This window comes from Epinephelus fuscoguttatus, linkage group LG10 (assembly GCF_011397635.1).
Source record: "Epinephelus fuscoguttatus linkage group LG10, E.fuscoguttatus.final_Chr_v1".
Taxonomy (NCBI): Eukaryota; Metazoa; Chordata; class Actinopteri; order Perciformes; family Serranidae; genus Epinephelus; species Epinephelus fuscoguttatus.
In genome coordinates, this window is record NC_064761.1 from 44,276,669 (window position 1) to 44,303,283 (window position 26,615).

At 39.0% G+C, this 26,615-nt stretch overlaps 1 protein-coding gene across 3 annotated transcripts in view; it reads left to right on the top strand.

The window, feature by feature from the left end:
- The window catches only part of patj (PATJ crumbs cell polarity complex component), a 202,933-nt gene that overhangs the window by 31,966 nt on the left and 144,352 nt on the right, over nucleotides 1–26,615 (top strand). For all 3 annotated transcript variants that reach the window (XM_049588236.1, XM_049588238.1, XM_049588237.1), the window contains exons 15-18: nucleotides 1,078–1,212; nucleotides 1,762–1,992; nucleotides 2,181–2,264; nucleotides 6,350–6,550. In XM_049588236.1, the coding sequence (XP_049444193.1) occupies nucleotides 1,078–1,212; nucleotides 1,762–1,992; nucleotides 2,181–2,264; nucleotides 6,350–6,550 (651 nt within the window). The remainder of the gene's footprint in view (nucleotides 1–1,077; nucleotides 1,213–1,761; nucleotides 1,993–2,180; nucleotides 2,265–6,349; nucleotides 6,551–26,615) is intronic.

Below are 26,615 nucleotides of genomic sequence, written 5' to 3' on the forward strand. Positions count from 1 at the left end.
AACCAGAACTATAACTATAATATTATTACTTTCAATAATGTTGTTGTAAGCTACTGTCATTACCTGCATCTCTCTCTCTCTCTCTCTCTCTCTCTCTCTCTCTCTCTCTCTCTCTGTCTCATTGTGTCATGTGGATTACTGTTAATTTATCATGTTGATCTGTTCTGTACGACATCTATTGCACGTCTGTCCGTCCTGGAAGAGGGATCCCTCCTCAGTTGCTCTTCCTGAGGTTTCTACCGTTTTTTTTCCCCGTTAAAGGGTTTTTTTGGGGGAGTTTTTCCCTGATCAGCTGTGAGGGTCTTAAGGACAGAGGGATGTCGTATGCTGTAAAGCCCTGTGAGGCAAATTGTGATTTGTGATATTGGGCTTTATAAACAAAATTGAATTGAATTGAATCAACACACTGTCGCTGTCACAGCTTAGGGAGGCAGACTGCAATCATTAGCTAAGTGAAAACTTTGTTTGGCTCATAATCTGTCGCCACTGTGACATTAGCATTAAAGCATGGTAGAATTAACAAGCTAGCTAACTAGCCAGCCGCGGTCAAAATGGCAGTTTTGGTCGGAGGAAAGAGAAAATCAGTTCATCAGTTTGTTTGAGGGACAACAATGTCTGAATGACACAGAAGCCTTAAAATTTATGAGTAACATTATTGAATATTACGTGGTATAACAAGTTGTGGAACTTGGCTCTGATAGTGGCCGCCACTTCCTGTTTCAAATTTAAAACCCTCTAGTGTTTCATAAATGGTCCAGTCATATACAAGGTTTTTACTTGTCCTATTCTTGTTGTATATACCTCTTATTATTTATTTATTTATTTATTTATGTATTTCTAACCTTCTGGGGTTAGGTTATCTTATCATAGTTTAGCCTAGCCTATCTTAGCTTAGCTCTCAGTAAAACACCATCCCAAACTGACAGTACAGTTAAATAACAACAAAATTAAACATTACAGACTTCATGAAGGAAGATTAGTTGCAGGACTGTTGTGTTGCTACATTAGTTTTTAAAACTGATTTCTATAAACTATATTTTATCCTTTCTTCCTTATGTTTTGTGTCGTTGCCTACAGCTGCTGCCTGTCCACACTCTGCGCCTTGGTGTGGAGCTGGACTCATTTGATGGACACCACTACATCTCCTCTGTGGTCCCTGGAGGCCCCGTGGACAAACATGGAGTCTTGAGACCAGAGGACGAGCTCCTGGAGGTAAATACATGTACAAACACAGTGGGACTAAATGAAGGTCCTACCGGAAGGGTGACAAGTGTTTGGAGATATTTCTCACACATTTTGGAAATAGCTGGGGAAGCTAGCTGTGTTGGAAGTTTTTTTTTTTTTTCTAGAAATGTAAAAACTGAGTAACTATAGGCTGATGGAGCTGTTTATTTGAATTTATTACAGCAACAACAACCTCACAGTAAAATCTCAGTGAGGAGTCCCACATGGCTCAGTCCTGGGTCCACTACTTTTTGGTCGTCATGTGTCACCATGATGGGTCATCACTGATCAACAAGTGCAGTATTGCTCTTCACTTCTCCAGTTGAATCAGGGACATGTTGAAAAGTTGCAGTGATCACAGTCGGTGTTTCAGCACGACGCTGCACGAGGCTAATCACAGTTTGCATTAAAAGAGTGAGCTAGGAGGAGTTTTGTGGCTCCACATGATCAGTGAATGAGATGATGTATTTATAATTAAAATGATATGTAGATTATTTGTAATCTGGTGTGTGTGTGTGTGTGTTTGTGTGTGTGTAGGTGAATGATGTTCAGCTGTATGGTAAGTCTCGTCGGGAGGTCGTGTCGTTCCTCAAAGAGGTGCCTCCTCCATTCACTCTGGTCTGCTGCCGACACCCAACCTCTGACATGGAACCAGAATCTGAATCTGAATCTGAACCAGCACTACGATCTGAACCAGCACTACGATCTGAACCAGTACTCCGACCAGGACCTGGACCACTAAGACAATCACAACCCAGTGTGGAGGAGGTGAGGGCAGAGTATTTATGAAAATATTTTCAAAATTTTATGTAAAAAAATCACATACAAAAATGTTAGATTTATGTTTACTGTGATTATTTTTGTTACTGTTGTAAATCTTTTTGTGTGTCACTGTACGGTATGTAATCTGTGTGAACTCTATATTTGACCCACTGCGTTGTGTCATGTTTGTTCAGATTGAGCTGAAGCTGTCGTCGATGTTGTGCAGTCAGACAGAACTGAGAGAGAGTGTTACTGAACAGCAGCAGGCAGTCAGACAGGTAACCTGTCTCACTCTCTGGTTTCACTACACATGCACAATGTACATATACACAGAGGAGACATTAGACAGTCAAAGTGAAAATACTTTTAAGGAAGAAAATGAAAGGCAAAGTAATTCATCAATACATGCAACTGACAAATCTGCATTAAAGCACTCACATGCAGTTACAGCATCACAGTTAAAAAGAATGTTTTTGATTAATTTGAGAATTTGATTTTAAATTTGAGATGAAAAATTGCTGCTACAGGATTGAGAGATCGAGGAAAATAGATCATTCTGTTACATTATAGACCTTTTAGTGCCGATGTCACGATGACATCATGTTATCACCTGGAGGTAAAGCTGCCTCTCCCCCACAGGGCTGTAGGCTACATAGAAGTCTCCACAGACGAGTGTCCAGAGTGCGCTCTGCTGCTCCGTCTCCACAGACAGAGTGTCCAGAGTGCGCTCTGCTGCTCCGTCTCCACAGACAGAGTGTCCAGAGTGCGCTCTGCCACTCTGAGAGTGCGCTGCTCTGGATAACCCAACGCTACATTCAGACAGCGCTCCCAATTTATCAACGCTCCAGTTTGTGTCAGAGTGCGCTCCCACACTCACAATGAGTGTTTCTGAATGCACCACTCACATCATCTTCCTCCATCGTCTAAAACAAGCCAACAGAACTTGTTAGCTAGCGCTAGCTAACATCTGTGGAGAACTAAGCCCCGCACACCAAAAACCATCATACTGTTTACTTACTTTAAAAGGTCTATTAGTATGAGATTTTATTTAAAAATGAATGCATTTATATGGAAAATATATTGTTTATTTTATGTTTTTGTCATTTTAATAGAAGATTTTACAAAAATACAAAAGTACAACTGCAATATTGTGAGTTTATCTATTACTTAATACATTGTATTAGAAAATAGCACAATGCGTATGTGAAGAGCAGGAGAACATTCCAATATGATAATAACAATAACAACAGTCAAGTCAAAAGTGAAGTCAAACTTTATTTGTAGAACAGCGTCAGTCGACCAAAGTGCTGAACAGTCCTAAAATACAAACAACAGATAAAAACAGAAGCAAACAACAGTAAGAAAAGAAGAGAAAAGAAACAGAGCAAACTGCAGCACAACAGAGGATGAAATCAATTGAAGTTGTCAGGCTGGAATCAATCGTACGCCGACGAGGAGAGGCGGGTCTTCAGTAGCCATTTAAAGGTTTCTGTAGTCGCAGCAGTTTTTATCTGAACAGCTGAGCTGAGGCTCCACTGTTTTTGTGTGTACTTCAGGGAACATCCAGGAGCATGTGATGGGTCGACCTCAGAGCTCTAACTGGAGTATGAAGATACAGTAGTTCTGCTAGATAAGGTGGACCGTTTCAAAGCTTCAAAACCAGCAGTAACATCTTAAAATCAATCCTAAATTGGACAGGAAGCCAGTGGAGGGAGGCCCACACTGGGCTCATGGGATCCCCTTTTCTTTCTCCAGTTAGAAAACGAGCAGCTGCGTTTTGTAATAAGTGCAGACGACAAGGTGACGACTGAGCTCCGCCCACACACAGAGAATTACAGTTGTCTAGCAGAGAGGTATCCTGGTGAGATCATCCTGATTACGAGAGCTCAACATTCTGTTTTACTCTCTGTATCAGTCTGGTTTTGCTGCCGTCCCAAATACTTATTAGAAATTAAAATCCAATCACAGCTGCTCAGGGATCCACACCGTAGTCAGTGACATAACATGAAGGCCACAGCTTGCGCTAACTCTAACGTTAGTAGGGTAAACATGGCAATAAGTGAAGTTATTGCAGAAATAGTCAGTAACAACAATTAAATAAACACAAGAGAATGCACCCAGTGAGTGTCTCAGAGGAAAAGACTTTTGCTGCTCTTCCAACAGGATTTGGCAAAAGCTTGTAATAAAAAAAATCACACCAAGATTTTGAACAGAAAGTTGAACAAAAAAAAAGCAGCTGAGTCGTCCAGTATAGGGCTCATTCAAACCATAACGGTCTGTCTCATTGTCATCAAGACTGAGAAAGTTTCAATTCATTAACGTTTTGATATCATATAACTACTTTAGTAAAGGCTGTGCAGAATCTTTGGCTTTTGTTTATCCGGGAAAATAGATCTGTACCAGCAGAATATTATCTTGATTAAAAATGGGCCCCAAGGGTAGCATACAGTACAGGCCAAAAGTTTGGACACACCTTCTCATTCAATGCGTTTTCTTTATTTTCATGACTATTTACATTGTAGATTCTCACTGAAGGCATCAAAACTATGAATGAACACATGTGGAGTTATGTACTTAACAAAAAAAGGTGAAATAACTGAAAACATGTTTTATATTCTAGTTTCTTCAAAATAGCCACCCTTTGCTCTGATTACTGCTTTGCACACTCTTGGCATTCTCTCCATGAGCTTCAAGAGGTAGTCACCTGAAATGGTTTTCCAACAGTCTTGAAGGAGTTCCCAGAGGTGTTTAGCACTTGTTGGCCCCTTTGCCTTCACTCTGCAGTCCAGCTCACCCCAAACCATCTCGACTGGGTTCAGGTCCGGTGACTGTGGAGGCCAGGTCATCTGCCGCAGCACTCCATCACTCTCCTTCTTGGTCAAATAGCCCTTACACAGCCTGGAGGTGTGTTTGGGGTCATTATCCTGTTGAAAAATAAATGATCGTCCAACTAAACGCAAACCGGATGGGATGGCATGTCGCTGCAGGATGCTGTGGTAGCCATGCTGGTTCAGTGTGCCTTCAATTTTGAATAAATCCCCAACAGTGTCACCAGCAAAACACCCCACACCATCACACCTCCTCCTCCATGCTTCACAGTGGGAACCAGGCATGTGGAATCCATCCGTTCACCTTTTCTGCGTCTCACAAAGACACGGCGGTTGGAACCAAAGATCTCAAATTTGGACTCATCAGACCAAAGCACAGATTTCCACTGGTCTAATGGCCATTCCTTGTGTTTCTTGGCCCAAACAAATCTCTTCTGCTTGTTGCCTCTCCTTAGCAGTGGTTTCCTAGCAGCTATTTGACCATGAAGGCCTGATTCGCGCAGTCTCCTCTTAACAGTTGTTCTAGAGATGGGTCTGCTGCTAGAACTCTGTGTGGCATTCATCTGGTCTCTGATCTGAGCTGCTGTTAACTTGCCATTTCTGAGGCTGGTGACTCGGATGAACTTATCCTCAGAAGCAGAGGTGACTCTTGGTCTTCCTTTCCTGGGTCGGTCCTCATGTGTGCCAGTTTCGTTGTAGCGCTTGATGGTTTTTGCGACTCCACTTGGGGACACATTTAAAGTTTTTGCAATTTTCCGGACTGACTGACCTTCATTTCTTAAAGTAATGATGGCCACTCGTTTTTCTTTAGTTAGCTGATTGGTTCTTGCCATAATATGAATTTTAACAGTTGTCCAATAGGGCTGTCGGCTGTGTATTAACCTGACTTCTGCACAACACAACTGATGGTCCCAACCCCATTGATAAAGCAAGAAATTCCACTAATTAACCCTGATAAGGCACACCTGTGAAGTGGAAACCATTTCAGGTGACTACCTCTTGAAGCTCATGGAGAGAATGCCAAGAGTGTGCAAAGCAGTAATCAGAGCAAAGGGTGGCTATTTTGAAGAAACTAGAATATAAAACATGTTTTCAGTTATTTCACCTGTTTTTGTTAAGTACATAACTCCACATGTGTTCATTCATAGTTTTGATGCCTTCAGTGAGAATCTACAATGTAAATAGTCATGAAAATAAAGAAAACGCATTGAATGAGAAGGTGTGTCCAAACTTTTGGCCTGTACTGTACATAGTGCAGATAGGATAGGGCCCAAAATGGAGCCCTGAGGAATCCCACAAGTAAGTGGGTTCATAGCTGAGGAATGTTTGCTGAGGCAAACCAAAAGCTCTGATGATGACGATGACGATGATGATGACGACGACGATGATGATGATGATGATGATGATGATAATAATAGTACTGATGTCTTTTTTTTTAGACAGGGCAGATCTTAAGATATCTGAATTGATGTTTAAATTGTCCTATGAATATTTCAGTGCTGGTCTAAGAGTCTGTTGTCACTGTCGTGTGTCAGGAGCAGCAGGTATCTCCTGTAGAGGAGGTGCTGACGGAGCAGACAACTTCACACAGCCAGGTGGAGGAGGAGGAGGAAGAGGAGGAGGAGGAGCAGGATGAAGATGAAGGGGAGCTGGCTCAGTGGTCTCCAGATGTTCAGGTGTTGGAGCTTCAGAAGGAGAGAGACAAAGGCCTTGGATTCAGCATCCTCGATTACCAGGTAACAACAATAACACCAACGTCCACAGCATCCTGTCTGTCTGTCTGTCTGTCTGTCTGACTATTTTTTTTTGTCTTTCACATGTGTGATGATTAGTTTTGTACATAATGTTGAATCATACTTAAAAAACAGTGCGTACAGTACTCAAAAATGAATGACTACAAACTGTCTGATTGGTCCTGACTGACTAACAGATAATCTGTGAGCTCATGTTTTATTTGCTGTGGCAGATGCTGGCAGATGCGTCTGGTTCCCTTCATGTTCAGACAGACTGAAAGCTGACCTGGGCCACTTCAGGCCAGACTATTGATCCAATATGTGGCCTGTTTCTGACGATGACTGACATTGTGCAGGGCCAACTGCAGAGCTTTTCATTGTTGCGTCACAAAGATTGCTGCAGCTGATGTGAAGCTTTCTGTTCAAGTTTTTTCTTCAAACTCTGATGTCACAAACAGCGACACTTGTTCACAGACATTGATGCTTCACCATCACAGTTCATCTCTGCACGCTGGTGTCTGTTCACATTTGTCTGTCGCATGTTTTGTTGCTCTGATGAGTTGTAGGTCTATCCAGTTATGTCCACAGGTGTTTTGATCTATGGCCGTTGATAACCCTCCCTCTGGAGACTGAAAATGAGCTGAAAGGTTTCAGAATAACTCACATTTCTGATTTGGTCTGGCGATGCCAGGCTACCTGACTGGATGATGTGCAGGTGGAACAAGAGCTGCAAGAATTGATCGATTAATCAAAAGTAATTTGGCAACTACTTTGATAAATGTTTAAGCACTTTTTTTTAAAACAAATTCCCCAAAAATCTCAAATGTTAGGATGTGGTGTTTGTATCAGTGATCCAACAGTAAACTTACACTGTTGGTGCGACAAAACAAGACGTCAGTGTGAAGATGTGAAATCAGCAAGGACATATTTCACTGTTTTGTACACAAAATTATCGATTGATGAATTCAAGTAATTATTAGCTGCAGCAGTTATTTTCCGTGACGTTTCAAAGGAACCTAGTGACACATGTGGACGGTTTGTACAACAGTAACAGTGACATGTGTGACTTGGCTCTAGTTCCTGATTATTAAATAGGTATGGCAACTTCCTCTCAGTCACACCTGTTCTGTCTTGTCTGTGTTGGCAATGCAGTTGAACATAAAAGAACATTTAATTTTTGTGATTAAATGTCTGAAATGTTTGTTGAAGACATTTGAAATTTGGGGAGTAAAGTGGAGCGCTCTCCTCATTCAAGAAAGAAATCTGTATGCAGGGAAACAGCTGTCAGTTTAACAAAGTCAGAGTAAACTTTGGTCACTAGTTTAGTTTATCAGGTTGTTATAGAAGCTTGAAAATGTTAGGAGGTGTGTGTGTGTTATTAAAATCAAGTTTCATGTTGGATGAGGAAAAATGAAAGACATTGGCGGTTTAGTCATGAATCATTTACAGTGCGTGTGGTTGTCACTGCTGCACACTTTAAACATCGTCAGTTTTTTCCTCAGTGTTTGTGTTCATCTGTCTTCTGCCGGCTCCAGAAGATGTTTTAATTGTGTAGCTATAACTATTAGTGCTGCTGTGGACTTGGTTAGTAGGTGACATCCTCATAACATAAACTGCATAATAGCACCTCAGGTCTAATCGTTTGTGCTGGTAGCAGAGGTGGGTTTTTTTTTTTTTGGTTGAAGCAAACAGAAAAAAAGCTGTTAAAGATTTGTAGTCCTTGGTCGCACTTCTCTGAAGTGTTTGGTCCTGAAGCGCCTGTTGTTTTTGGATGAACTGTTCCTTTATCCAAAGTTAAAGAAAGACTGAAATCTAGCTCGGTCTGTATTAAATAAAACTGTATGACACTCTCAGAGAACCACGGTCACACAGAGTTAATTACCGCCCTGTGGTTGTTTCACAGTGGAGACGGATGAACACACGGTGAAGCTGGCGTGACTCAGCTCACAGTGAGGTTTCAGAGTGTAACAGTGGACAGCAGGACGGAGAGGAGTGACTCATCTGCTCACTGTTCTTCTTCTCTGGTGTCCTCTCTGTGTCACGCAGCGTCAGGTCTGTTTGCAGGACCCGGCTGCTTTTATCTGCAGCTTGTTGCAGAAACAGAAAACATCATTCACTTTGTCAACTTTAATTTTTAAATTCATTCTCATGTGATGATGTTGATTTAAAGAGATGTTGAAGGGAAGAGGAGGAAGTGTTTGTTATCTGAACTGAAAGAAAAAGGTGTTGTATGCTGTGCTGACTGTTAAACGTCTTGAGGCAAATTTGTGATTTTGGATGATTTAATAATCAAAAACAGATTTTTTTTATCGTACATTTTTATTTTAAATTCATGATTCTTGACTTTTGCAGTTCTGGCATGTTTTCTCTCACGATGTTCATTATGACTGTTATGCATCAGAATCATGAGGCAAACTGTATGTGAAAACAGATTTCTGGTCAGAGCAACATAATGACTATAAATTAGTGACTGTAAGTTACTAATTGATTAACCGACTAGCAGAAAACTAATCAACCAAAAATGCAAAACAGTCACTCGTTCCAGATACTAAAATGTGAGGATTTGTTGCTTTTAATCCGCCAGGCAAATTGTAGACCCATGAATCAATAAAGGAAATTGACATTGGTTGCAGTCATAGTGTAATATTATCCTCCTGACTGAGGCTACAGTATTCATTCATTTGTGAGGGAACTCAACTATTGGCAACATTTTAATGTCCACAACTGATGCACTGACTGTTGGTACATCGTTATTTCCAGTAGCGTCTTTGCTGTAAATATGTTTGTTTTCAGTCAGTGACATGATTTAAGTTCAAGTGCTGACAGGACACATCCATGACTTGAAAATCAGCTGCTGAAAAACTATGTGTTGTGTGTCTTGACACCCTGAAAACAGTCAACAAGCAAACATGACATTATGAGAATTCGATTCGTTAAGGCTAACCATAGTATGTCTGTAAATGTTTCTGGTGATGTCATTACCCCTCCCACCTTTACAGGACAGGTTTTTTCTGATTTTGAGCTTATCTCTTTGCCTGATTTGACTAAAATGGTTATGGCCGCAAGATGTACAACATGCTCTCTGGACCCTTTGCCAGCATGGGTGGTAAAAGAGCTGTGGTCAACTCTGGGTTTCCATGTATTAACTATAATGAATGTTTCACTTTCTACTGGAATTTTTCCAGCTTGCTTTAAATCTGCGGTAGTTAAACCTCTACTCAAGAAACCAAATCTCGACCCTAACTCTGTGGCAAACTATAGACCTGTGTCCAATCTGTCTTTTCTATCAAAAATTCTCGAGAAAATTGTCTCAGTTCAGCTTACGAAATATTTATCACTCAGTGGTTTATTTGAACCTTTACAGTCTGCTTTTCGGGTTAATCATTCAACAGAAACAGCACTTACCAAGGTGGCAAACGACCTATTACTAGCTGCTGACTCAAATTTAACTACGGCTCTGGTCTTATTGGACCTGAGTTCAGCATTTGACACAGTCGATCATGGTTTGCTTCTGGACAGGCTCAAAACTCACCTTGGTTTCTCCGGTCAGGTGCTCAAGTGGTTGGGCTCCTACCTAACAGGTAGATCTCATTGTGTTGTCTACAATAATGAATTTTCAGAGTCTTTTCCTGTTAGGCATGGAGTCCCACAGGGTTCCGTTTTAGGCCCTCTGTTATTCTCTTTGTATTTAACACCATTGGGTCGGATTATTCGCTCTTTTGGACTGTCTTTTCATTTCTATGCTGATGATGTACAAATTTTTATGCCTGTGACAACTGCAAATGGAGCTGACCTAAACAAGCTAAACACGTGCTTGGCCGCCATGAGGGATTGGTTTTCATCCAACTTCCTATCACTAAATTCTGCCAAAACTGAAATGATTCTCATTGGACCAGCTACATCCAACCATCAGCCTTATCAGCTCTCTCTGTCTCTAGATGACTATGCTATTCACGATAAGGACAGAGTAAAAAATCTTGGTGTCCTTTTCGATCGCTCTCTCTCTTTTGATTTCCATGTAAAGGAAGTGGCACGCGCTGCATTTTTCCACCTGAGAAGGATCGCAAAGATCCGCTCTTTTCTCTCTTTTAAAGATGCGGAGGTCCTCATACACGCTTTTGTAACATCTAGGCTTGATTACTGTAACGTCCTTCTGTCAGGACTACCAAAGAAAAGCCTTCGAAGCCTGCAGATGGTGCAGAACGCAGCAGCTTGAATTTTGACTGGCTCATCTAAATATGAGCATATTAGTCCAGTGCTAGCTTCTCTGCACTGGCTTCCAGTGCAGGTCAGAGCCGATTTTAAGGTGCTGTTACTGACTTATAAAATAGTAAATGGTCTTGCACCAGCCTACCTGTCTGATATGGTCGACCTCTATGAGCCTGCATGTTCCTTACGCTCTCAAGGGACTGGTCTTCTTATTGTCCCAAAGGTGAATAAGAAAAGCTTGGGTGAACGGGCTTTCTCTTTTCGTGCACCAATGCTGTGGAACAGCCTTCCACAGGATATTAGATTGGCATGTTCTGTTGAGGTCTTCAAATCTAAACTGAAAACACACCTCTTCTCTGTTGTATATAATTCTTAACTTTGTATGTAACTGTTAAAATTGTTTATTTACTCTGTTTTAAATATTTTCCTTTTTGTTGTCACTGCTTTTATATTATGGTTTACTTGTATTTCTTACCTGTTTTTAACATCTGTAAAGCACTTTGACGAAAAGTGCTCTATAAATAAAGTTATTATTATTATTAGTTATTATTAACCTGGATCCTATTTTCCCATAGTTTTGTTTCTCAGTGACTAACAGGAATAATGGATGAGATACAGTTAGATCCGATATGATAAGATACGATAAGATTCTGAAAGATATGATAAGATGCGATAAGATATGGTAAGATACAGTCCGATAAGATATGGTAAGATACAGTCCGATAAGATATGGTAAGATGCGGTTAAGATAGGATCCAATAAGATTTAAGATACGATCAGATGCAGTAAGATACGATAAGATACAATCTGATAACATATAATAACACTTGATAAGCTGCAGTAAGATAAGATACTATAAGATGAGATATGACGAGATATGATAGCATACAATAAGATACAATCCGATAAGATGTGGTCAGATACGATCGGAAACAATAAGACGGGATAAGATAGAATATGATACAATAATTTGGGAGAAGATATAAGACATGATAAGATATGATAGGATACAATAAGTTACGGTCTGATTACATATGACAAGATATGTTAAGATGAGATACAATCCCATAAGATGTGGTAAGAGGCAATAAGATGTGGTAGGATATGATCCGATATGATATGATAAAATACAATAAAATGCAGTAAGATAAGCAGGACATATATGTCGCACGTGCGATGGGAAAAAAATGTTTGTGTGATGAATTTATTTTCCTAGTAGCAGGCGGGCGACAGACTTCTTGTGAGCCGAACAAAAAGAGCGAATACGACCAACTTAACTGCACACCTGAGAGTGAGAGACTGACAGTCTGTTTTTTTGAATGTATTTATTTATTTTGATATTTATTTTTTTTTACGTGTTATTTCAGATATTTAAATTTTCTTTTTTTGCATTTGTAAATATTTTTGTTAAATAAATGTTTATTTCTCTTTAAAATGGTGTACTTACATCATTATGCCTTTATTATCATTATATAAGTTTAAAAAATGGTCTAAAAACACCAAAATTACAACAATAATAAAAATGGTCTTAAAAGCACAATATTACGCAATATTATCGCTTATCGCAATAATTTCTGACGCAATTAATCGTCCAGCAAAATTTGTTATTGTGACAGGTGCTACAAACTTTCTGGCCTGTGCTACAAAATTATCACCCTCTGTAGCACCAGTGCTATGCGCTAAAAAGTAAACGTACAGCCCTGATAAGAGACAGTAAGTTGGGATAAGATATGAAAAGTTATGAAGATACAGTATGATAAATACAGATATGACACTGAAAAAGACGGATAAATAGGGAAAGTAAAGAAATAATAAGAGTCATATAACACATAAAAGAAAAGTACAATAGAAAATAGAAACTATACAACAGAGGATGAAGTAATGGACAAACAGTGCTGCAGTCTAACAGGAAGAATTAATTGATTGAACTGGAGTTCAGATTCTGGAACATATTGACATTGTTCCTGATAAACAGAGACGTCATCATGTGTCTAATGTTGCCTGTTTTTGAGTAGCACCAACCCAAAGCCCTCACAGGAGTCCTGAGACGAGTTAAATCATTTCAGACTTTCTCAGATTTCTGTAGTGACTAAAAGATTTCCTGTTCAGACTCGCCGCTGTCGGGGGACTCGATTTGGGAAACCCTGGTCTGTGGAGTTTTTCTCCCCCACCCTGCTTCAGCACTTTATCTTTAGGCACAGCTTCACCTCCAAGACCTCTGCCTCCTCCTCGTCTCCTCCCTCCTTCCTCCTCCTGGGGGTGAGGGGGGGAGGGGGCTCCAGGTTAACTCCCTGTTGGTCTACATGCATGTCAGCCTGCACATACAGTATCTGCCCAGGGGGCCTGTGTGTGTGTGTGTGTGTGTGTGTGTGTGTGTGTGTGTGTGTGTGTGTGTGTGTATGTATGTGGTGAAAATCATTTTTTTCATCCACAACATTTGAACTAAATAATAAGAAATAGGAAATTAACACCTAAAGTTTATTTACATGCAGTCAGATGGAATAATATGTGCTTGTGTGTGTGTGTGTGTGTGTGTGTGTGTGTTGGTTTGTCGGTGTGTTCGCGGGTGCTTTCCACATAGCTAACACGGCCCATCACTCGTGTCCCAACTCCTGTTCAGACAGATGGAGGAGATGTATTTACCAAACAGGACTTCCTGGTTCCCTCCCTAAGACCACCTGTGGTTCTCACATGCCCCTCTTTCACCTTTCACATTTATGTATGGCGCGCTAGGTGTCCTCCTGCGTCTGCTGTTGAAGAGCTGGGACGCCACAACTAATGACAGATGATATGGTATGGTAAGATACAGTAAGATACGGTAAGACACAATAAGATGTGTTAAGATACAATAAGATACGATAAGACACAACAAGATGCATTAAGATACGATAAGACACAACAAGATGCGTTAAGATACGATAAGACACAACAAGATGCGTTAAGATACGATAAGACACAACAAGATGCAGTAAGATACGAGAAGATATGATAAGACACAACAAGATGCGTTAAGATACAATAAGATACGATAAGACCCAACAAGATGCGGTAAGATACAATAAGATACGATAAGACACAACAAGATGCGTTAAGATACGATAAGACACAACAAGATGCAGTAAGATACGAGAAGATATGATAAGACACAACAAGATGCGTTAAGATACAATAAGATACGATAAGACACAACAAGATGCGGTAAGATACAATAAGATACGATAAGACACAACAAGATGCGAAGATGCGGTAAGATATGAGAAGATATGATAAGACACAACAAGATGCGTTAAGATACGATAAGACACAACAAGATGCAGTAAGATACGAGAAGATATGATAAGACACAACAAGATGCGTTAAGATACAATAAGATACGATAAGACACAACAAGATGCGGTAAGATACAGTAAGATACAGTAAGACACAATAAGATGTTGTAAGATACGATAAGATATGATAAGACACAACAAGATGCGTTAAGACACAATAAGATATGATAAGACAAGATGCGTTAAGATACGATAAGACACAACAAGATGCGTTAAGACACAATAAGATATGATAAGACAAGATACGATAAGACACAACAAGATGCGTTAAGACACAATAAGATATGATAAGACAAGATGCGTTAAGATACGATAAGATATGATAAGACACAACAAGATGCGGTAAGATACGAGAAGATACGATAAGACACAACAAGATGCGTTAAGATACAATAAGATACGATAAGACACAACAAGATGCGGTAAGATACGAGAAGATACGATAAGACACAACAAGATGCGGTAAGATACAGTAAGATACGGTAAAACACAATAAGATGTTGTAAGATACGATAAGACACAACAAGATGCGTTAAGACACAATAAGATATGATAAGACAAGATGCGTTAAGATACGATAAGACACAACAAGATGTGTTAAGACACAATAAGATATGATAAGACAAGATGCGTTAAGATACGATAAGACACAGCAAGATGCGTTAAGATACGATAAGATACAACAAGATGTGGTAAGATACGATAAGACACAAGATGCGTTAAGATACGATAAGATACAACAAGATGTGGTAAGATACAATAAGACACAAGATGCGTTAAGATACGGTAAGACACAACAAGATGCGTTAAGACACAACAAGATGCGTTAAGACACAATAAGATATGATAAGACAGGATGCGTTAAGATACGATAAGACACAGCAAGATGCGTTAAGATACGATAAGATACAACAAGATGTGGTAAGATACGATAAGGCACAAGATGCGTTAAGATACGATAAGATACAACAAGATGTGGTAAGATATGATAAGATACGGTAAGACACAATAAGATGCGGTAAGATACGATAAGATATGGTACGACACAACAAGATACGGTAAGACACAATAAGATGCGGTAAGATACGATAAGATATGGTACGACACAACAAGATACAGTAAGACACAACAAGATGCGGTAAGATATTATAAGATACGGTAAGACAATAAGATGTGGTAAAATGTGATAAGACACAACAAGATAAGTTACGATACGATAAGATACAACAAGATGTGGTAAGATACGACAAGATACAGTAAGACACAATTAGATGCGGTAAGATATGATAAGATACAATAAGTTACGATAAGATACAATAAGACACAATAAGATGTGGTAAAATATGATAAGACACAACAAGATAAGTTACGATAAGATACAACAAGATGTGGTAAGATACGATAAGATCCGAAAAGACACAAGATGCGTTAAGATTCAATAAGATACGATAAGACACAACAAGATGCATTAAGATACAATAAGACACAACAGGATATGGTAAGATACGATAAGACACAACAAGATGTGGTAAGATACGAAAAGATACAAGATGCGTTAAGATACGATAAGATACATCAAGATGTGGTAAGATACGATAAGATACGAAAAGACACAAGATGCGTTAAGATACGATAAGACACAACAAGATGCATTAAGATACGATAAGACACAACAGGATATGGTAAGATACGATAAGACACAACAAGATGTGGTAAGATACGAAAAGATACAAGATGCGTTAAGATACGATAAGATACAACAAGATGTGGTAAGATACGAAAAGATACGATAAGACACAATAAGATGCGGTAAGATGATAAGATACAATAAGTTACGATAAGATAGGGTAAGATGCCGTAAGATAAGATAAGATACAATAAGACACAACAAAATGCAGTAAGATAGATAAGATACAATAAGTTATGATAAGATACGGTAATCTTTTTTGGAAACCTGGTTTCTCTGAAGGATGTCACTAAGATACTTCAAATGTTCTGACTTTAAACATTTTACGTGTGTTTTAAACATCCCCACTTTCCCAAGCCCAAGTTTATTGCAGAGGAACCACCAGAAATGTTTTTTTAGAAGTCCTGTAAATGATTATTATATCAAACTGTTATATATTGTCACTTTTTTTTTTAATAGAATATTTTTTGGGCTTTTGCCTTTAATTGACAGGAGAGAGTGAAATGGGGGAGTGAGAGAGAGTGGTGGGATGACATGCAGCAAATGGTCACGAGCCGGAGTCGAACCCGCGACTGCTGCAGCAAGGCAGTGCCTCTGTATATGGGGCGCCGGCACTATCCACTGCGCTACTGACGCCCCTAAGTATTGTCACATTTTAAAACTCAAATAATGAATACGCCGTATCGTCCTGATTAAAATACAACATTGAGTGTAAGATGGACCCCTGTTTGCTTTGGATAGACTGAAGATAAAACACACTGAATAAAAACAGACAAACTGTGTTTAACACCTTTAAATGTGTTCGATATAAACTGTAGTTGTTGCAGCAACAAGTCACCAAATCAACCACAAAGCTGCTCTTGAAGTGTTTTTTTTCCTCATCTGATGTTTATATCAGCAGGACTTGTAAAACTCTTACAATCACTGCTGCCGAATAAAACTTCTTTATGATCCGACGCTGCTGAACTCAAAGGTTCCCTCTGCAGTATTTATATTGTTATAAACAATAAGGCATAAGTTTAATACAGCAGATACACTACAGTCTTATATTCATCTGTCCTCCATGTTTAAAGTGCATATGATTCAAAAATAAATTTAAATCCCAGCATCAATGTGAGGTTTTGACTCCAGCACTTCACCTCAGAGTGAAACCGACTCTCCAACAATTTTCTCAAAATAAAGAATCAACTTCTCTCTCCCTGTCTTCCCTCTATATCTCACGCCCAAGGGCACGTCGGTCCGGTGTTCCTGCCAAAGTGTTTCCTGTTACTGACTCTGCGGCTGTCAGAGTGGAGTGAAAGATGGTTGGAGGCAATAAGAGAAGAGCTGATCCGTCTGTCTGTCTGTCTGTCTGTCTGTTCGTCTGTGTGTCTGTGTGTGTGTGTGTGGACTCAGGCTGATAGTTTCCACTAAAACCTGACACCTTTAAAGTGGGACCAGTTTCACACCTGAAAAATGTCTTTTCAAACTCCGCTCTGCTGAAGCCGATCAATTCTGTTATCGGCTGGAACTGATCACACTGTACCAGATCCATCATACTGCAGGGAGGTGACTTCACAAGGGCACTGACAACACTTTATATCATCAACATGTCAAAGCAACCTCTCAGTGGGGTTAACTATCGCTAACAGAGGTTAACCCTCTGAAAACAGACGTCCTGCAGGCGGCCACGAGGGGTTGTTGTTGTTTTCATGATCCTGTGAGAGCATTCTCTGTTTTTTTTTTTTTTCAACAGTAAGTTAACAATTCCGTCATTCGTGCCATCATGTCATCTTTGTACAATGACGTCATTATGTTGTGCTACAAGCGGTCTAAAAGATGGAGAAAATGCACTGTGACGCCACGGTATTGTCCTGCTGTGGCTGCGGGAGATTATTGTTTACATGATCCTGCTTAAAATTTATCTAAAAACAAAACTGTAAGAGTTGAAGTGTTCCTTTTTTTGCAACAGAAAGCTAAGATTTCTCGGGGTGTCGGTGGCTTAGTGGTAGAGCAGGCGCCCCATGTACAAGGCTGTTGCCGCAGCGGGTTCGAGTCCAGCCCGTGGCCCTTTGCTGCATGTCACTCCCCCTCTCTCTCCCCCACCTTCACACTCACCTGTCCTGTCAATTAAAGGCTAAAAAATGCCCAGAAAAATATCTTTAAAAATAAAGGAAAGCTAAGACTTCTTTCTTTTGCACCGTTACATTGTCCATGTGCAGTGATGTCATTATGGTTTGCTATGAGCGGTCCCAAAGACGGTGAAAATGTGCGGTGAGGTCCCAGTATTGACCCGTCATGCCAGCGGGAGATCATTGTTGACATGATCCTGTTTAAAATCGATCTCAAATAAAAACTATATTAGTTAGAGAGTTCATTTTATTTGCTACACAAAGCTAAGACTTCCCGTCATTCGTGCCATCACATCACCTGTGTACAATGACATCATTATGTTGTGCTGCAAGCGGTCCAAAAGATGGTAAAAACACGAGGTTACGCCACAGAATTGCGGGAGATCATTAATCTTTGACATGATCATGTTTAAAATGAATCTAAAACAAAAAAACAACAATAAGAACAAGAACATTCATTTTTTTGCAACACAAAGACTTCCAACTTTTGCGCCATCACATTGTCCACATATGATGACGTCGTTACTTTCTGCTACAAGTGGTCCAAAACATGGTGAAAACACACGTGACGCCACAGCATTGTCCCGTCATGGCAGAGCAGAGCACCAGGTTGATAGATTTGAGTAACAATAGCAGTAAAATGATAAAACAGTAATAATAAAAGGTCATCACTGTTATGGTGGCACCTGCAGCACAAACTGTATCCTTGTTGTTTTCATGTTGTCACCAGATTGTGACAGCAACAGTGACAATCACATCAGGCACACGTACAGGCGAGTGAGTTTTAAGATGAAAGTCTGAGTGGTGGGGGAGAATCAGACGGTGGGAGGAAGAGAATCTTTAGAGTTTTAGGGCAGCGGTAGAGAAAGCCCTGTCCCTGTAACACTTAGTCCGGGATCTCAGGGCAGACCAGTCTTTGGTCAGATGATGTCATGTGATGTGAGTTTTTAGGTGTGTCAGTGTGGACGGAGATTGTTTCTGAAACAGCGTCACAACACTTGTGTGTATGGAGACGTGGTTTCTAAAATGAAAGCGTATCAGTGTGGGTGTGGCCGCAGTCCTTCCTCCAGATGTTGAACCTGCTGCACTGAGAGCATCAGTGAGGTCCAGCGCTGGTGTTGGTGATCTGGTCTGACTCTCAGTCGGTGCTTCAGTTCATCCCACAGGTGAGCAGGTCTGTCCCTCCACGCCAAACTGGGAAAACATTTCTTTATGAAGCGTCATGTTGAAACAGGAAGGAGACAAAATGTTACTAAGTAGAGGCATTATATTTTCTGGTTGTCCTTCCGTCTGTCCCACTCTCATGAATGTGTTATCTCAGATACGCCTTGAGGGAATTTCTTCAACTTTGGCACAAACGTTCACTTGGACTAGAGAGTAAACTGCTTAGAATTTTTGGGGTTGACGGTCAAAGGTTAGTGTGACCTCTCAAAACATGTTTTTGGCCAGAATAGAATAATGAATTGATGACATTTTATATCTAAAAGGTCAAAGGTCAGCTTGACTGTGACATCATCGTGTTTTAACGTCATACCACTCACTATTCATGTCTCATTAAAACATGAAATTGTCAACAACCATCCCAAACAGTTTAATAAAGGCAAACAACAGTTCTAGATATTAAATACACGAACACCATCTCAACTTTATTTACATCCCAATAAACATCCAGATCCAAATAAATAAATAAACCACCCCATCAGCATCAGTGGTCTTTGTCTGCAGACCTCCTGAAAATGTTGTGTCTGTACTAGGGCTGGGCGGTATGGCCTAAAATCAATATCACGGTATTATTTTGAGGGGATGTGGTGACGGTATGATATTGCGGTATCGTCTTCTCTCTTTTTTTGACACCTTAGATAAAAACAATTTAAAAAGCCATACGAGTCCAGGATGGAAACTATTTATCGTCAGAAGTAAAACAGTTACTAATCCATCTATTATTGTGTATAAAATGTTATATAGTATGTATAAATGTTAGAGGGAAGGAAGGTGGGCCTTCTCTTTGACTTTTACTTAATCCCCCCCCCCATGCTTTATTATCAGTGTTTAACACATGTGCTCTCTCTCTCTCTGACCTTTATTTTTTAGTTTTATTTTCAGAAAACTAATAAAAAATAAAATAAATAAATTAAATGAAGAAATAAATAAATAAATATATAAAATGAAATAGAAAGATTCCTCTCTCTTTGACTTTCATGTATTTATTGTACGTCCAGTGTTCAGTCTCCCTGAGAGGGGAGAGGGACAACCAAAGAGCTCACATTGTGACCTTAAAGGGACATTTTGGTTTATTTCAACCTGTCTCCTATCGTCCTAAATTTGTTTCAAGTGACTAGTGACATAAAAATAATAGTTAGCATGTTAGCCGTTAGCCTAGATACAGCCGGGGCGCATAGTAGCGTCAGACCTGTTAAAACGTAAGTGAACGGGCAACCTTCAAGTGCAAAGTTAGTCCACTAAACAAGCTTTTTTTCCACAAAGACCGCCTCATATCGTTAGGATAAATGTCAGAGAACATATAGAAAACCACATGTAAACGTGTTGTCTTACCTTAGCATTTAGCTCTGCTTTCCAAAGCATAAAATGAATAGAAAAATGTCTCTGTCTTTTGTTTTATTTATTCTTGTTTTATTTTCAGCGTTTAAGACAGGTGAAGGCAGCGGGGCTCCCGGGCCCCCTTCTCCCACGGGCCTGGGTTTGGGGCGGTCGGCCAGGCCACCTCCATCACATAGCGAGGGAAGTGCATGAGGCAGGCCGGCCGGCCCTAGTCTGTACATTGTTTTAAAGTTTAGTGTTTCCCTTTAACTCATCATCTAACCCGTATATCCACCCCTCACACTGAAACACACAGATGTGTACACAGTGTTTCACCTCTTAGATTATATCCCCTCCTCACTGTCACAAAACATTTTTGCATATTTCCTGGAAGTAGATTAACTCTTGCTTTGTATATTATTTTCACTGTTTTAAATTCAACCACATCCCCAAATTCGTGACTTTAAAGAGTGTTGGCATGCTCCCTCTGTGCGACATTATGTACAGTCCTGATGCATGTGTGATGTATATAATGTGCTTTTTTAAGTGATACCTCAGGCCTCCACACAGTGATTAAGATGCGGTGAAACAAGTGAGCAGCAGATGATATTTACTGATTTAATGGTCCTGTTGCCCAGTTTCCACCGAGCAGTCCGGTTCACTTCAGTTCCTTTTTCTTTTTTCTTTTTTTTTTTTTGCCATTTCCATTGTGAATAGTTGTGGATCGTACCGATAGAACTGTTCTGGAACACCCCCGTCTCTTCAACAGGAACGTGCTCGTGGCCAGAGATGGGCAAAAATACATCAGAATGTATTTTGATACGAAATACAAAATACCCCTCAAATAAATATATCAAAATAAAATACATGTATTTTGTATTTTCAAATACAGAAAATGCTTTTTCTCTTTTTCTGTTTAGCAGCGACCCTCAGCTCTATAGGTCACTCTGTCGGTCAGACGGTCCACAAAGCTTTTCGTGAATAACTCAAAAAGTCCTTGACCGAAAATGCTCAAAATTTGCATACTGCAACTAGAGACCATGAGTAACTATACCAGAAAGAATGCCCACGATTCATCCATTAATGGCATGATAGTAGCAAATTTGGTCGCAGCTATTGAAATTTTTTTTCTCACAGTTTGGTGTAGGCTACCCTGAAATATTATTTATTGATTCAGATTGAGATTCAGACAACTTTATTGATCCCACGTGAGGCAATTCATTTGGAGCAGACTCATCCCAAGCATCAACCACAACAACATACAATTTCCTATGTGATGCACAGTCCAGTAAAACAGACCACTAGGTCACTGAAGGGCCCAAGTTTAAAAAACATATAGATAAAAATACATATATATAAAAAAAAATATATTGTTACATCCAATATTATAAGAATGTGTAGCCTATTGTTTCTGTTTTTTGATTCGTGGAGAAAGTATTTTGAGTATTTTAAATAAAAAATTACTCCACTCAAAGTATTTTGTTACAAATCACATTTGCTTTGTATCGGCCTCATCAAATACAAATTACAAAATACTCAAATGTAATTGAAATACGTATTTTAAATACAAGTAATAGAAATACTGACCATCCCTGCTTGTGGCTGATAGGAAAACTCAGAGGTGACTGAACTGGTTGGTAACCAGCTTTGTAGTAGTGGTTATCCAGACGGCAGATGTGACGGGTTAGTCAGACCAGATAACATAAAGATATCCTGGTTAAGTTGAGCTGGCTTCGTAGTACAGGCCTCTGCTCCGGAGCAGGTCAGCTGTTCAGCATCAGTTACCACGGTGATTTATCCCAGAGTTAACCCTGACGTTACCTCACTAACTCCAAATCCTGCTTTGTAGTACAGGCCTCAGGTGAGTCCGTGATCACTTTTTCTACATTAACATTATCTAATGTGTGTGTGAGGCGTCCATGTTTTCACAGACGTGGGTGTAAACTGTAACTGCAACTTGACCAGTGTGCAAAGGCACACAACCACGAGGTGGTAGTTTAGGTTTTTTTTTTTTTTTTTACTCCGCTACATTTCAGAGGAAAATATTGTACAAGTTAAGGTTTTACTTACAAAACATACAAATATGTTAAGTGATGCATTGTTATAGATTAAAATACTCAATCATGTAAAAATGAGAGCTGAAATTATTCTGCGATTAACTGATTAGTCGATGGACTTCTAAAGTGTTTTAGGCTCTGTGAAAATTCCGAGAAAATGTCGTCACAATCAATTTATTATTACAAACCAAACAAATCTAGTGATGCAGAAAATAATCAGCAGATGAATCCATCATGGAAACAATCACTAGCTGCAGTTTGACTGAAAAATAGATCAGAATCAGCTGCTCACACATTAATGCATAATTCATTTTCCTCATTGAATACTTTTAATATACATTCACATAAAATTCAAATGCAGGACTGTAACGTGTAACAGGTTCTTTTACAGTGCGATATCAGAACGTTTACACTGAAGGGTCTGAATACTTCCTCCTAAACTGCTGAAATATCAGTGTATGCTGGAGCGTTCAGATTCGCCTTCAGTGGAGCTAAAAACAGACCCAATAATGCAGACAGGAGAGTTCAGACACTTTTGGCCTTAAAGTTTATATTCATTATGAGAAAAGGGAAAAAAGTATGGAAAGTTTTTTCCTCACATTATTGAACTTCAGAGGCCCTGAAAGGTCTTGAGTATGTTTAGAATAAAAATGTAAAGTCTAAAGTTCAGTCACAGAGCTCCTAAAAACACTTTGACTCTGTGTTTATTTCATTTCCAGAGTTTCATTCTGACTGGAATCGTAAAGGTCTGAAAAACTTTGTGTAGACACTCTGCAACCTACATATCCAACAAAAAAATCTCCTCATTGTTATCTGTGCACGAAAAGCCAACCGTGGAAACGTTTCACTACTTTTGGCAAAGTACATTTTTAATTTCTTTATTTTCTGCTCTCACACTTTCTCCTACGTTTCTGATATCTCCACTTTTTTGACAGCAGAGGCCTTTCTTTTTCCGGAGGATCTTGTAGGAGTGGAGGACTTGAGTTCTGACTCCTCACCACCTGTAGCCATGTTGTTCAGTCTAAAAATACAGCTCGGCTTTGTTCTGGCAGCCTGAAACTTGGCACGGCAGCTCATACTGCAGCGCGGGCGATGCCCAGGGTTCAACACAGGGGAATTTACAAAATGTACATCCGCTCGAACCAGGAGAGGTTTTATAGTTGGTATATGAATCTCTGAAGGGGCCGTCCTCCTGGTTACTGTGGTTAAACACACGGAGCACAGACGAGGGCTGTTTGTGGAGTTTATACGTTTCCGTTGTGGACCTCAACAAGCTCGACTCAAAAATTCTCCTTCTCTACTTTTTAACAAACTTACTAGATAGTTAATTATTAACTACCTTCAGACTTCTTTTATTATTTCAACAAATGTTTTTCCTTACTGATTCATAACTTTATTTTCAGAAACAAACAAAAAGTAGATCAGTCCAATCAGGACGGGAGCTCTCCTCCTCTCTTATGTTGTAATTATCCTCTACTCAAATGAAGTACAAATAAAATGGATATTATTTCTGGAAAACACCTTAAACAAACACTTAAGTTTACTTTCTTACAATATAACAGAGTTGAGGGAGACTGAAACCTGCCATCAGATATTCATCAGTACCCCAAAACCCTTAATTCATATCGTATTAACATAATAATCCTGCTAATCATGTAGAAAAGGTGTCAGGAACATCCCTTAAGTACTCCACCACAGCTGAGCATTATTTTATGTTTTATTAATCTGGATTAAATTGTAAATTCAGGAATACACATCACCTGATGAGATTAAATGATACACAGCTCAAACACATCAATATGACTTTATTGAACAGCTGAATTCTGCTGAGGGACCCTGTATCGGTCGGTGTTTCTCAGCTTCAAGGAAGGATCCTTAAATGTCTGAATTTCAAGGCTACGTCATTGAATCCCTCCAAAGGACTCTTCAGATGTCAGCCAGGTCCGAGACCTTCCCTCAGAGAGCATGTTTGTATCCTCATGAAAAACCTTTCAAGACTTTTTCTAAACTATCACAAACTGTGCATGGACAATACTTCATGTTACATGCCGGTAAATTCCTAATCATTTTTCATGAGGGGAAAGAACTCATCTGGTACTAATTATAGGTAAAATAAATGCTGAGCTAGTCCACAGCAGGTCAGCTGACAGTTCTACTTGTTAGAATAAAGATTATGAAGAGTACATTTTTCTTTTCTTTTTTTTGAATTAAAGATGAAAAAGATGAAACTATTTATCCAGAGTGAAATTGATGTGCAGCAGTATGAAGTGGGGAAGAGTGCAAATAAAACAAAATATAATCAAAGGTTATTGACTGGCTGCAAAAACAGCAAAAACCTGAGAGTTACCCTCGAGTAAAAGTAAAAATATCTCAACAGAAAATGACTTTGGTTGAAGTTAACGTCACGCATTAGAATATTATTTCGCTAATAGTCTTAAAGTATCTGATATTTACTGTACTGAAGTTTCAAAAGTAATTTTATAATATTAAATGCAAGTAAATATTGAAACATAATAAAAAAGCAAGTGTTCAGAATTTTATGAAGTTTATTTCTTCTGAATATGAGCGCCACCTTAAAAATGAAGCAAACATTTCACTTAAAGAAAAAAGAGGTCTTTTCATAACTTGATGATTAAAAGAACAAAATTGAGTTTTTGCTTTTCTCCCATTCCTTCATTTGTCTGTTCGTTTGTCCTTCCTTCCTTCCTTCCTTCCTTCCTTGATTCTTCCTTCTTCCTTGAAGTGAAATACAGACACTCACAGGAAATGCTTACGAACTGTAATGAAGTATTAATACTTTATGTTACAACACTGATGACCGGTTAACAGTCAGGTGCAAATTACAAATGTGCACGTGCCAGAAAGTAAACAGTAAACAGGATCATAAACATACACAGATTATTTTTTATTTTTTATTTATTTATTTTGTATTTTTGTTCTTTGTCTGTCTGTAACTTATGTTGCAGCCTGTCTCGGCCAGGACACTTTTGAAAAAGAGGTTTTTAATCTCTCCAATCTTTTCTGGTGGAATAAAGATTAAATGATAATAATAATAATAATAATAAAGCATTAATGGTAAGAATAAATGTTACTTAATACTAATACTGAATATTACATTGATTTAAATTGAGCATTTTTTAAGGAAGTTCTGGAAATGAATAATCAACAAAATCATTTTAAATTAACAACAACTAAACATTAAAATTGCAGAGGATGTTTCTATCTTTGTTTCTGTGCTGTTAAAACCAAGTTACATGTTTGATTTTTTTCTACAAACCTTTAAAAGAAATTAGAAAATAATAGACTAATAAAACGAAGCATTACACAGTAGTGCATGTTCAACACAAATGTGAAAGTGGTGTTAAACACCTCACACACAAATTCTCAGATTCTCCTACTGGAGCAGAGTTTATTTAGCTCTGCAATAGAAAGAGTGCACCAGTCCTACCTTGGTGTTTTATCTTATTGTGATGTCATTTCTTGGAGGATCTTCAAATGTTTAATATCTCTAAAATCTGTACAACCTAAACTAAAAGATGATATGAGCCAATAAACCATCATAATTGATAAAGGTATTGATTTGTGTCATGAGAAATACAAAAATCAGACATGTTTTGGTTTTTTTTTCCACCAAATTTGAAAAAATAAGCACACACAACATATTGATCCAAAAGATTTCTAAATGTAGAAACATGACCAAAATATTCCTTAACACTCTGGAAGTTATTTGAACGATGTGCACTTTTACATTTTTGACATAAGTGCATTTTTATGAGCAGAGTGAAAAAGGTGTTCTGATGGTTTCATATCCCTAAAATCTGTGCAGCTTGAGCTAAAAGGTTACATGAGCCAATAAACCATAATAACTGATTAAAGTATTGAAATTGTATTGAAATTTTTTTATCAGATTTCACAAAATAAAAACATGAACAAAATATTTCTTTATACTCCGTCAGCATTATTTAGTTTTTGAGATATGATCATTTTTATGAGCAGAGTGTGAAGATGTTGTGATGGACCTCTTATCCACTCCTCTGGCACCACTGTAGTGTGATGATGTCATCATGAGCATAGATTGTGATAACGAGGAAGACAAAAGCCTCCGCTTCCTGCTGCAGAAAGAATAGCTGTTCTAGT